Here is a 13,667-nt window from a genome sequence, read left to right as displayed (position 1 = left end):
GGGGTCAGTAGTGGGTGGAAGCAGAGGGAAAAGTGGGTGGATCAATTAATGCAAACTTCCTTCCTTGTCCAGCAGGGTGGTTTCTACACACATACACACCTCTTTCTTCTCCATCATGCAAAGCAACATGCATTATCAGAGTTTAATGACACATCCCAGACAGGCATAAACAGGGAGGATGCAAAGCTGGACCAGTGTGGCCTGGGAGAGAGATGTGTGGCTGTGGAGGGGATAGTAACGTGCAGAGAGTCCTGAGGTTCACACTTGGTATTATGTGTGTCTTCACCCTATCTGTTGTTAGAATATATGTAATTCTTATTAAACAGCTGGCATGGAAGTTTGCTTGTTTTTTTTAAGAATGGCAATATTTTGGAGAGGGAGAGTGGAATCCCAGCTGGAAGCAGTAATGTATGTCGCCATTATGAAGCATTGATTTTTAGTCTACAATGGCTTAGCTCAACATTCCACATGCCAATAACTGATCAGTCTCTCTCTCTCTCTCTCTTTCGTCTTTTCTTCCAGTCATTTCACTATGCTTCCCTGAGGGTAAAAAGCAAGAAATGGCCCAAAGGTAAGTTGTTTTAATTATTCATCTGCTTACATATTCCTTACAGAACTTGGAAATCAAGGTTCCACTTTTGTGAAAGCATTACATTTGTAGCACGGTGCTCTTTTTCTTGAAAAAGAGGTGCCAGAACTCAGCATGAACACCTCCCTTGTTCTCTTGCAATGGCTCCCACTTGAGAGGTGCCAGAACTGAGTTCCGATTGGGGGGGGGGAGCCCTGCATTTGCAGAGCTTTAGCATAAAGCACCTTGTAAGTCATATTTGGATGTCCAAATCCACCTTGCATTTAGAATCGCATTAGGAAGAGCAGGTAATTCACTTGGTACCTTAGGCTGCAATCCTGTACACACTGACATGGAAATAAGTCTTATTGAACTCAGTAGGACTAACTTCTATGTAGGGATTGTCCTCTAACTGGTGAATACAGAGATGTCAAGCAAACAGCAGATATTTCTCAGGAGCATGTTCCAAAGATGAGGCAAAAGGAGTCCTGTCCCTTTCACCACCCACCTTAAGATCAGAAGACAAGGACAGTCACCGAAGGTATTCAGATGATAAATCTCAATGAACAGAGATGGGGAAAGATAGTTGTTATTAGCTGTCAAGACCCCAAACCTTTAGTTCCAGCTTATGTGTTCTGCAGTTCTTCTAAAACTGGCTGGAATGTCACTTCAAGAAAGGAATAAACTTTTCAGAGCTTAGCTGCTGGATGCCAAAGAAGAAAGGATAGTAATTTAATGTGATCTAAATTCTTGACTCTGCTTCACAGCTGTAGGACAAATATAATTAATATAACAATGTAAACTCAATTTTTCACAGTGAATAGTCTAATGTTTTAATTAAATTTGCCCAAGGCGTTTAAGGGAAAGTGATATGAATATTAGGGGCAGGGGGTCTCTTTCTGGTGATAGAGAAAGAAAGGGAGAATAAAACGTTAAGAGTTATGAAGTGGGATGCACTGAAATGTTGAAAATAAATTGTGCATCCAGTATCAGCCTTATAAAGCCAAAGTGCTCCTTATGAATTAGACTCAGATTTTATTGAAAAATACTTTTGCTATACACTGACCATTCTTTCTTACTTGGTTAAAAAGAGATCAGACAGACAAGTCGCAGCACTTTTTAATCACCATCATCTATAGCATCCTCTGATGTTATGTGAACTATAAAGAAACTGGGAATTGAGAGAGGCTAACAGCATTTAACAGATATTTGTGTCCAGATCAGCCTTGCTCTACATTTGGTAATTCAGTTTCAAAAGGGGAGAGAAGTCAAACCAGCAATGCAGTGCATCCCATGTGCTGGGAAACTGATAAATCTAACTGGAGAAATCACTTGATGCCAATATTCATTTAATACACTCAGACAGCCCATCCATATATTACGAGTGTCTGGTTCAAGAAGTTGCTGAGTGAATTTTTAGGTCGAACCCCGAGTGTGAGCTGGCAGGTACTAACTTCCAAAACCCCAGCCACATATTTAGGAAGCCACCTTATACTTTGTCAGCCCATTGGTCCATCTAGCTCAATGTTGCCTATATAGACTGGCAGCTGTTCTGTGAGGTTTAGATGGGGATATTTCCAGTCTTATCTGGTGGTGCCAGGGCTTGAACCTGGGACCTTTTGCAGGTGAGACAAGTGTTCTGCCACTGAGCCATAACCCTTCTCCAACTGAAGAAGTGTGCATGCACACAAAAGCTTATACCAAGAACAAACATAGTTGGTCTGTGGGTTAAACCATAGAGCCTAGGGTTTGCTGATCGGAAGGTTGGCGGTTCAAATTCCCACGACAGGGTGAGCTCCCGTTGCTCGGTCCCAGCTCCTGCCCACCTAGCAGTTCGAAAGCATGTCAAAGTGCAAGTAGATAAATAGGTACCGCTCCGGCGGGAAGGTAAATGGCCACATGACCTGGAAGCTGCTACGCTGGCTCCCTCGGCCAATAAAGCGAGATGAGCGCCGCAACCCCAGAGTCGGCCACGACTGGACCTAATGGTCAGGGGTCCCTTTACCTTTAAGGTGCTACTGGACAATTTTTTATATATATTTCGATTAGGTATGCTGCTTTCCTTCCTTCTTCCCCCCACCCCTATTCCTATTCACCAAAAGGTGAAAATAATACTGTCCTACCATATAGGGCTGCTGTAAATATTAGTTGTATAGTGATAGAATCTGATTTTGTTTCTGGAGATCCACTTTCAAATCCCTTTGCAACCATGAAACTAACAGCTGCCACAGAGTTGTTAGGAATGTAAGACATTGCCTTATACCACTGCCAAACCATTTGGTGGATCTAGCTCAGTGTTATCTGCTCTCTGGGGTTTTAAACAGGGGTCTTTCCTCTCCTTGTCTGCAGAAATGTGGCTCTGTTTACATTTTAATGCAAACCTGCCTAAATTTCCCTTTCCAACACAAATGCACAAACCAACATGCAACTCTACTTCAATATTTGCACTTCTCCAATTTTTTCAATGCAATTCTCCATTCAAAAAAATATGTACATAACTGCATATATTAGGAGGAAGTGCGCCAAAATGAATGTATGTATAAAAATAACAAATAAACTGCATTAGGGGGAATTGCTTGCAAAAATTTGTATATCAGGAAAAATTAGCACCAAAACGCTAATGAATTAATAATGAGGATTAGGGAAAACCAAAGCATGTACATTGATTCAGAAATGTGGCAGACTGCCCTTTGCACCCTATGAACGCCATGAATCAGATGGATAAAATGCTGCAAGGATTTCGCAATTGCATATGAATGTCCCTCTTATTTAAAAGGGTTCCGTTGAGAATCTTATATCATGTTTCTCAGTCACCCTTAAGGATTACACTTGCACTCTCTCCTGTTTTTGGAAGTTCTCATGTTCTCATTTCCATTCAAGGAGGTTCACTGAACAACAGCAGCAGACGAAGGATATCCTGCAAAGACTTGGGGCATGGAGATTGCGAGGGTTGGTTGTGGAAGAAGAAGGATGCCAAAGGTTACTTCACCCAGAAGTGGAAAAAATACTGGTTCGTCCTGAAGGATTCTTCCCTGTACTGGTACACTAACCAGAATGTGAGTACCTACCACAATGCAGAAAAGAAAAATCCCAAAATGAATATATGGGCAGAGAGATTCAGTTGCTTACCTTTAGGGTTCATCCACACTTCCTCTTGTTCCACTGCTTTCCATCCAGGAAAAACTGCTCTTTGGCAATTACATTCAGATTGATGTTTGCTCTGATTTAGCGCTAAAGAGCAGGTTTTCCCTGGGAACAGAGCAAGGCAAGCAGAAACCCATGTAGACCTATGCCAAGAAAGCATGGATCAAGTGGGAAACTGCTGGGCCCTTGGAGAAGAAGAAAAAATGAGGTGCATTCTAAGCTGTTGTTGTGTCTGTAGACAAGTTCACCATACTCAAATATGCTATCGGTGATCTCAGTTCTCAGAGTGTTGGTCCTGATGTTGCAAAAATGGTGCCATCATTGCACAAGTTGGGGATACCAGCAGGCTTGGGAAAGCCCCAAAGCTTGCAGAAGTACAAAAATATTTGAAGGGTGGGCTCTGAAGGGGAGTTGTCACCCCGAAGAGGCCAGTGAGGACTGAGCATGCATTTTGATCAGGGGGGGCTGATAATTCTAAAGAGGAAAAACGAAACTAAGGGAGATTTGGAAATGGAATGGAATGTCCTGGCTGCAATCCTGAACAATGTCAACGATGCTTGTGTTCATTTAGAACTCAGTTCCATCGTGCTTCTACACTGATCTGCAAATAGAAAACAAAATCATGAGAATGTGTATTTAAATATTTGGCTTTGAATATATTTTCGCATGCAATACATATTTACAGATACGTTCTATCCTAAAATACATTTTTGGTACCCTTTTTTGAGCTGAGAGCTGCATCCCAAGACTTGGGAGAACCATGAAATCTAAAGGATAATTAGATTCCTCTCTGCACATTAGTCAGGGTCCAGGGTGTGCTGTTCAGGTCAGTTGACATCAGAATTTGCAGATTGAATTGCTGAAGCCTCACTAACAGGAGCACTCTATGCAGCAACATTTTTGTTGCCATTCTTGCTTACAGTGGTTAATTGTGGAAATTCTCCACACATGGATGGACTCAGACCCTGCTAAACAACGCATGCAGGAAGTACTGTGAGAGTTGGGCATATGTGCGCATGTATGCATACATTAGAATAGCTCTGATGACCAAGATCCTTCCAATTTGCCAATCTAAATGTTACTTCCCATGCGTCTTCGCAGATCAGTGCGTGGGCCTGCATTTAACTGCACATAGAGGATTTCCGCATTTTAAAATGAGTAGCCTTAGTGTAAGTTAGTTCAGCAAGTGGTGCATGGTGGCACTGGTGCTTTGTGGAAAGAATCCGTGCTGTTTGTCCACTGTATCTGCTAATACAGCCATGCAAATGTTCCTGAGGAGAAATAGCAACTATCAGCTTGTCCACACGTCTGCTTGTCCCACCACTTTCCTTCGGAGTCACACACTGTTATCAATGAATTGGAACAAACGACAATTTTATTTTCTGTGGATTACTGTTTGTTCCAATTCAGCATTAAACAGTGGGTTTTCCTGGGGAAAGCGGTGGGAATAGTGGGGAACCTCTCAGACCCAGGCTTCCTAGGCACAGGACTAGTGTAAGGGCTCATCCACACTTCTAGTGTGATCCTGTCCATGTCTACCCAAAAGTGGGGATAGGGGAGAAATTTGGTTCAGTTTGCAATGTAATGCAAACCTACTTCATTTAGACTTCCTGAAACAAACAATCTTCTCCTAACTTTGTGATGCAGTTCTCCAACCCAAAACCATCTGCTAAATGCAGATATTAGGGGAAAGTGTGGGAGATTATTTCACCCAAGCCATCCTCACCTGCCCTACACCTGATGTCATATATGATATTGATATGAAGCAGGTAAAGAGCATGATCCCTGCAGATCCCAGCTTCGCAGGCACCACCAATCAGCTGGTGGTTGGGGTTTGCAGTGTGCTTTGTCTTTATGTGGGCAGTTTGATTTCAAACCATTCAGGCAAAGGAAAACAGGTCACCTGATGTCATTGTGGTGTCAAGCCAGTCAGAATTGGTCCTCAGGATGTAAGAACCAGGCCCAATGGCCATATGCAGTTCCCCAAATAAGCTCATGGCTGGAGTGAAATTTGGACTCAAACATCCTGATTCATAGCTCAGGCTGCAGTCTTTTATAGACTTTTCTGGGAGTCAGTTTCACTGAACACAGCAGGACTTACTTTAGGGTAAACATCAATAGGATGCATGGTGTGTCGTCTTCTTTTTAGCCACCAATTTGTACCAGCTCTCAATGAGAGGGCAGTGAATGAGTAAATGAATTTGTCTTGAGTAAAATAAAAATAAGGGAGAGGGGAATATCAAGGTGAGATTTATTTCCATATGTAAAGCTTAGGCTTTTATTGGGTAATTTCATATCTGCAACTTGAATATTAATAAGGAGGTTACCTGGCATTGTGATCAATCAGCAAAGGTAGTTAGCTGTCTTCTGTTTCAGCTTGTACCACTGCAGCCAGAGATTATTCTCAGATTAAAGTGGGCAATAAGAGCACCCGCTCCATAGTGTGAACGATTGCTTTTTTTGAGATGCCTACACATACAGAGTGTGAGCAAAAATCACATTAAACAAAAAGTAAATATGTGTTACTTGAATACTTCCACGGGAAATTAACAGCTCTCAATGCTGAAAGACAGGCTTATATTTGGGTTGTCCTTTCTAATGGTTAAGAGGATGTCAGCCACCCACGAAAGCAGCTGTCTATGATATGATGAACACAGGAAGCTGCCTTATACCGAATCAGATTCTGGAAACTTTTGCATGGGAAGCAGGTGTTCTAACCCAAGGTTAAGGAACCTGATTTGGCAAGTGGGATAGATTCTTACCTCCCCTGCCCACCATGAGCCTCTTTGAAATCAATTTATGGGTGCAGTCTGAATTCAAACTACAGCTGCACATTTTCCCCCTTTCAGGTGTGGAACCATTGTGGGTGGTTTGTGGAAAACAGATCTGTAGACCATACTATGGCCTGTGCTAGGCCTAGTTAGGTCTGTGGTTGGAAGTTCCCTATCCCTAGAGTGACCCCGGATTGGGTTATGACTTGGCCACAAAGCTTACTAGTTGACCTTGGGCCATCACAATCTCTCCGTCTAACCTGCTTCATAGGATTGTTGTAAAGATAAAATGGGGCATGTGTATGGAGGAGACCATGTGTGCTCCTCTGAAGTGAATGCAGTAAGTGTTGCCTTTGCCCAACACCCTTTCAAGCTGAGCTTCAGGAAAGGGGCAATGCAATCACTGCCAGGGGTCCCAGCTGCTGACTCCCATCTGCAAGCCAAGACCCAAGCAGAAGAGAGCAAGCAGCTGAGGCACAAACAGCCTATGATGCAGGAGAACTGTGATTCGATCTCCCAACATTGACAAACTGGAGCCTATTCAAATGTTCAAAGCAAGGAGACCAGAATGGTGAGGAGTCTGGAAAATGAGTCCTATGAGGGATGGTTGAAAGAGCCAGTGCATGTTTAGCCTGCAGAAGAGACAACGAAGTGGAGTCACACTATTTCAAATCAAATACCTGAAGGTCAGTCACACAGAAGATGCCACAGACTGGGTCTCTGTTGATGCAGGGGGTAGGATGTTCTGAACCTCAGGTTCAAAGGAGGACTTGTGGGAGTGGTTTGTTGCAGGGATACCAAAGAAGGATGTCAAAAACATCAGAGGGATCAGTGCAAGTGCTTTATTAAAGAAAGGTGTGGACTTACAGCAAAGCAGCCTGCCAGGTCTGCCAGATTTTACAAACGTGGGATGGACACTGCAGCAAGGAGAAAGCTTGTCCACACCCAAGCAAATGTTGTTCATACATTCATTGTAAACAAAGCATCATATATCACTTTGCCCAGGACTCCCCATCATCTCCACATCTCAGTAGGAGTCTTAGTCTAGCCTATGTAACAAGTCCTAGCTGCTATGCTGAGTTGTTGACCTGTTGTACACAAATAATAATAATAATAATAATAATAAATTTTATTTATATCCCGCCCTCCCCAGCCGAAGCCGGGCTCAGGGCGGCTAACAACAATAAAACAGTACAAAGGTACAACATAAACAACATTCTAAAATCATTCATTATAAAAATTAATTAATTCAAGCCACTAGCAACCATTGGGCCAGAGCTCTGCGAAGATTGCCGAGGGAGGGAGTCAGGCTGTGCCCTGGCCAAAGGCCTGGTGGAACAGCTCTGTCTTGCAGGCCCTGCGGAAGGATGTCAAGTCCCGCAGGGCCCTGGTCTCTTGTGACAGAGTGTTCCACCAGATCGGAGCCACAGCCGAAAAAGCCCTGGCTCTAGTTGAGGCCAGCCTAACTTCTCTGTGGCCTGGGACCTTCAAGATGTTTTTATTTGAAGACCGTAGGTTTCTCTGTGGGGCATACCAGGAGAGGCGGTCCCGTAGGTACGAGGGTCCTAGGCCATATAGGGCTTTAAAGGTTAAAACCAGCACCTTAAACCTGATCCTGTACTCCACCGGGAGCCAGTGCAGCTTGTATAGCACCGGGTGAATGTGATCTCGCAGCGAAGACCTCGTAAGGAGTCTCGCTGCAGCATTCTGCACCCGCTGGAGTTTCTGGGTCAGTCTCAAGGGCAGCCCCACGTAGAGCGAGTTACAATAATCCAGTCTGGAGGTGACCGTCGCGTGGATCACAGTGGCTAGGTCAGGGCGAGAGAGGTAAGGAGCCAACTGCTTAGCTTGGCGGAGATGGAAAAATGCCGCCTTTGTTATAGCTGCAATCTGCGCCTCCATGGAAAGGGAGGTGTCGAAGATTACACCCAAACTCTTAACAGACGGTGCTGGCACTAATTGCGCCCCCGCAAGAGATGGGAGTTGCCCCCCCAATCCCATATCGCCCCGTCCCAGCCACAGGACCTCTGTCTTCGAAGGATTTAGCTTCAACCGGCTCCCACGTAACCATCCAGCCACAGCTTCCAAACATCTGGTCAGTGTGTCTGGGGCCGAGTCAGGATGGCCATCCATCAACAGATAGAGTTGGGTGTCATCGGCATACTGATGACAACCCAGCCCAAAACTCCGAACAAGCTGGGCGAGGGGGCGCATAAAGATGTTGAAAAGCATCGGGGAGAGTATCGCGCCCTGAGGTACTCCACACACCAAGGAGTGGCGCGATGACAATTCCCCCCCAAGCGCCACCCTCTGTCCCCGACCAGAGAGAAACGAGCGCAGCCATTGAAGGACTGTGCCCTGGATCCCCACGTCGGTAAGGCGGTGGTCCAAAAGTTCGTGATCGACCATGTCGAAAGCTGCTGATAGATCTAGAAGAATCAGCAGCCCTGACCCGCCTCGATCCAGCTGTCTACGAAGGTCATCTGTTAGGGCGACCAGAGCCGTCTCGGTCCCATGACCAGCGCGGAAGCCAGACTGGAATGGATCCAGAGCCAATGTTTCATCCAGAAACCCACCAAGCTGTTCAGCAACCGCTCTCTCAATCACCTTACCCAGGAACGGAAGATTCGAAACCGGGCGGTAATTGGATAGATCTAAAGGATCTAATGATGTTTTCTTTAAGAGCGGGCGCACCACTGCCTCCTTCAGTTCCCCTGGGAATGTCCCCGTGCCAAGGGACAAATTGATGATATTCCCCAGGGGGGCCCGCACCTCGTCTGGACACGCTCTAATCAGCCAAGACGGGCACGGGTCGAGAGGACAAGTGGTGGGCTTTCCAGCTCGGAGGAGTCTGTCCACATCGGCTGGGGATATCTGGTCGAAGTGGTCCAATACTGGACCCGAGGACAGTCGAGGGGCCTCCAGTTCCTTTATTGTATCCAAATTGGCAGGGAGGTCATGGCGGAGCGACAAGACCTTCTCCGCAAAAAAGCTCGCAAATGCCTCACAGCCGTGTGTCAATTTGTTATTTAAATTTGGCTGTCCCTCAAGGGACGTTAAAGACCTAATAATACTAAATAATTGCGCTGGGCGAGAGCTAGCGGATGCAATGGAGGCCGAGAAGTATGACTTCTTAGCAGCCTTCACCGCCATCTCGTAGGTTTTCATAAAAGCCCTATAAGATGTTCTTGAGGCTCCGTCACGGGCACCCCGCCATACTCGCTCTAGCCGTCTGAGGTCCCGCTTCATTTTCCGAAGCTCCTCGGTAAACCAGGGAGCCCGGTTTCTGCGGGGTCGCAGAGGGCGCTTAGGTGCGATCTCATCGATGGCTGCCAGGAGCTGGGCATTCCAGCCCTCAACAAGCTCAGTCAATGAGTCGCCAGGGGGAGCAAGGTCCCGCAAGGCTTGGCGGAATCTCTCGGGGTCCATCAGCCTCTGCGGGCGAGCCCAAATTGGCTCGCCACCTAAGCAGGGTGGGGGTGGAAAGTCAATCCTGGCTTTCAGAGCGTAGTGATCAGACCATGGCACCTTCGTCGGAGGAGACATGATCACATCTATACCGACGCCAAAGATCAAATCCAGCGTGTGGCCTGCTTGATGTGTGGGGCCCGAAACAAACTGGGAGAGCCCTAGTGTCGCCATGGAAGACACCAGGTCCAGAGCCTGTGAGGAGGGAGTGGCATCGGCATGGATGTTGAAGTCCCCCAATACCAATAGGTTAGGGAACTCCAAGGCCCAGCCGGCCACCGCCTCCAGCAGGCCTGACAGGGTGGCTGCTGGTGCGCTAGGTGGCCGGTACACCAGCCAGACAGCCAAGCTCTCCTCGGAGCCCCACACTAGGCCAACACATTCGATGCCGGGGATCGATGGCGATGGTAGAGCCCTGAAAGGACAATCTTCCCGGATTAATAATGCCACCCCTCCCCCCCGGCCCACAGTCCGCGACTGGTGGAGGACAGAGAAACCCGGGGGCGCCATCTCTCGTAAGGTAACTGTTGCCCCTTCGCGCACCCAGGTCTCCGTCACACAAGCCAGGTCGACCCCCTGCAAGATAAAGAAATCTCGCAGGGTGGCGGTTTTATTGCCTATAGACCTGGCATTGCACAGCACCAGTGACGGAGGTGAGTAATCCTTGCTCACCCTACCCTCGTCCCTCGGGATGGGGCGCAGATTGGAAAGGGTACGAGCGTATCCATATCTCGATCCCCTTCGCCTGTAACATCTGCCCCCACCGCCATACCTCCCTCGCCCCTCCACGGTAGCAATCCCAGGCCTCATAGTGGCCTCCATTGATGGCAATTAATATTATTCTTTCGCAGCCTAGAACAATAAAACCTTAAACCAGTAAAAACAAAAAACAAAAACAACCCAGAAAACAATACAACAATACAAACAAAAACTGCAAAAATTACAAATTCATCAAAATCTAACAAATTCCCCAGCCCACCCAAACATCCATCCCACCCCATATATAGAATCGAAAAGGAAAGGAAATATTAAAAACAAAAACAAAACAAAACATGTTAAAAAGGGCTCTGCACTCCTCCGGGTCCTCCTGGGCAGTAGCAGCATCAATGGCAACAACCATCCTTGTGAGGCCCCACCCTGGGCCAGATAGTAAGTGGCAGGAGCAGTCCTTGTGAGGCCTGTCAGGCCCTCCCTAGGCCAGGTGGTAAGTGGCAAGAAGGAGCAGGGCCCTCAGGCACTCACGCAGGAGAGTCTTCCTGGGCAGCAGAGCAGTCCTTGTGAGGCCCCAGGCCCCGCCCCAAGCCAGATGGTAAGTGGCAAGAAGGAGCAGGGCCCTCAGGCACTCACCACAGGGGAGTCTTCCTGGGCAGCAGAGCAGTCCTTGTGAGGCCCCAGGCCCCGCCCCAAGCCAGATGGTAAGTGGCAAGAGCAGGGCCCTCAGGCACTCACCACAGGGGAGTCTTCCTGGGCAGCAGAGCAGTCCTTGTGAGGCCCCAGGCCCCGCCCCAAGCCAGATGGTAAGTGGCAAGAGCAGGGCCCTCAGGCACTCACCACAGGGGAGTCTTCCTGGGCAGCAGAGCAGTCCTTGTGAGGCCCCAGGCCCCGCCCCAAGCCAGATGGTAAGTGGCAAGAGCAGGGCCCTCAGGCACTCACCACAGGGGAGTCTTCCTGGGCAGCAGAGCAGTCCTTGTGAGGCCCCAGGCCCCGCCCCAAGCCAGATGGTAAGTGGCAAGAGCAGGGCCCTCAGGCACTCACCACAGGGGAGTCTTCCTGGGCAGCAGAGCAGTCCTTGTGAGGCCCCAGGCCCCGCCCCAAGCCAGATGGTAAGTGGCAAGAGCAGGGCCCTCAGGCCCTATATTTAGCACTCACGCTAAATATAGCTGTGGAAGTTTTCCAGATTCCTGCACCTTCCTGGTATTAGGGTTGGAAGGTTTCCTCACATAGTGAATACCTTTCCAAACCCACCGGAAACTAAAAAGTCAATCAAATTTGACTCTGTAAGGGTGTTGGTGAAGGCAAGCAAAGCCAACTGAGAGTGAAGGCAGTGCTCTCTGGAGCCATCAGACAGTCAATTCCCCTCAGTTGGGCCAGGGGGTCACATAACGGAAAAGTTGACATCAGAATGCTACACAGCATGGCACTGTCTTATTATACGTTTGAATGAACAAGATGGACAACAGGCAGTTTCCTACAGCATATAAAATATTTTGGCTGGTTTGATTTCTGATATTGTACTTTCTTTGTTATACTGGATATTCTAGATCCTCTCCTTTTTTGATGTGTTATATAACATGGCTGTATTCTGCACTGCAACATTTTTATTAAGGGGGGAGGAGTTGTATATGTGTTATTGTTTAACATTCAAGAAGCAAAAAAATTGATAAATGTAATAATTTATGCAGCCACTCAGATTTGGCAGTGTGATCACTGAGGGCAAATTATGTTAATTGTAAGCGAGAACAATCCTTCCTAAACCAACGAACACTTTTGACTGAATTACTGAAACAAAAACAAAAATATTGCTAAAAGTGGGGCATGCATATTTGTATGTACAGAAATGTCCAGAAAACCAGTACAGTGGTACCTCAGGTTAAGAACGTAATTCGTTCCAGAGGACTGTTCTTAACCTAAAATGGTTCTTAACCTGAGGCGTGCTTTCACTAATGGGGCCTCTCACTGCTGCTGCACTGCTGGCACGTGATTTTAATTCTTATCCTGGGGCAAAGTTCTTAACCTGGAGCAACCCCTCCCTGGTTAGCGGAGTTTGTAACCCGAAGCGTCCGTAACCCGAGGAACCACTATAACTGTCTTTGGCTCACCCTTAATGAAAACTCCTTTACCATAACCTCTTTGGAGAAAAGGTGAGATACAAATTTAAATATAAAATAAAATAAACTCTGGTTTTGATTGTGGCATAAGCTAGAACTTTACTGCAGCAGAACTTTACTTCAGAAAGCACTATCCGTCACACAAAGGGTGGGAAAAAATACCACAGTGCAAATGTTTGAGAAGCACTAAGTTATTAATAGTTTTGAACTTGCCGTCTACCCACTGAAAGTGCTCGTATTTAAAGGTCATCCGCAAACAGATTCATTATTAACCGTAGCTTTTTGCTCAGTGATCTGGCAACTCAGTATCTAGGATAACGAGAGTGAATGGAATCTCCTCTCTCAACCTTTTGCTCTTTGCCAATTGTATTTCTTCTCTTTCTTTCATGATAGGATGAAAAAGCAGAAGGATTCATCAGTTTGCCAGAGTTCAGGATAGACAGAGCCATCGAGTGCAGGAGGAAACAGTAAGTATGAGTCAAAAGAGCCTGCAAATGAAAGAGCCAATCCATGCAGAGAATGGGGGTGAAAAAAAGTTACCTGCTGGGAAATTTTAAACTCAGTTAAAACTTACTGTTTGTTCATAAGCGATGGGCTGAGAGAAAGGCTAGAAGGAGTTAGGGGATATCCATGCAGAGAATGGGGGTGAAAAAAAGTTACCTGCTGGGAAATTTTAAACTCAGTTAAAACTTACTGTTGTTCATAAGCGATGGGCTGAGAGGAAGGCTAGAAGGAGTTAGGGGATCAAGCCCCTTCAGCAATGTTATATGTTGGGTTGGATCCTCAGGTCCCAAAAAATGGGAACATCAGCAGCTTCTTCACATCTTCAGTACATCTAACTTAGCAAAGTCTTCAGAAAACAGCACTCTAGGGTTTAAGGCACAAGAC

General features: G+C 46.6%; 1 protein-coding gene across 4 annotated transcripts in view; it reads left to right on the top strand.

Moving 5' to 3' along the window:
• The window catches only part of LOC309524077 (connector enhancer of kinase suppressor of ras 2-like), a 320,117-nt gene that overhangs the window by 281,287 nt on the left and 25,163 nt on the right, over positions 1 to 13,667 (top strand). For all 4 annotated transcript variants that reach the window (XM_082208459.1, XM_082208458.1, XM_082208457.1 and 1 more), the window contains 3 exons: positions 523 to 571; positions 3,449 to 3,624; positions 13,173 to 13,246. In XM_082208459.1, the coding sequence (XP_082064585.1) occupies positions 523 to 571; positions 3,449 to 3,624; positions 13,173 to 13,246 (299 nt within the window). The remainder of the gene's footprint in view (positions 1 to 522; positions 572 to 3,448; positions 3,625 to 13,172; positions 13,247 to 13,667) is intronic.

Source organism: Podarcis vaucheri, assembly GCF_965113315.1.
Source record: "Podarcis vaucheri genome assembly, chromosome: Z".
Taxonomy (NCBI): domain Eukaryota; kingdom Metazoa; phylum Chordata; class Lepidosauria; order Squamata; family Lacertidae; genus Podarcis; species Podarcis vaucheri.
This window is presented reverse-complemented; position numbering and strand designations above follow the sequence as displayed.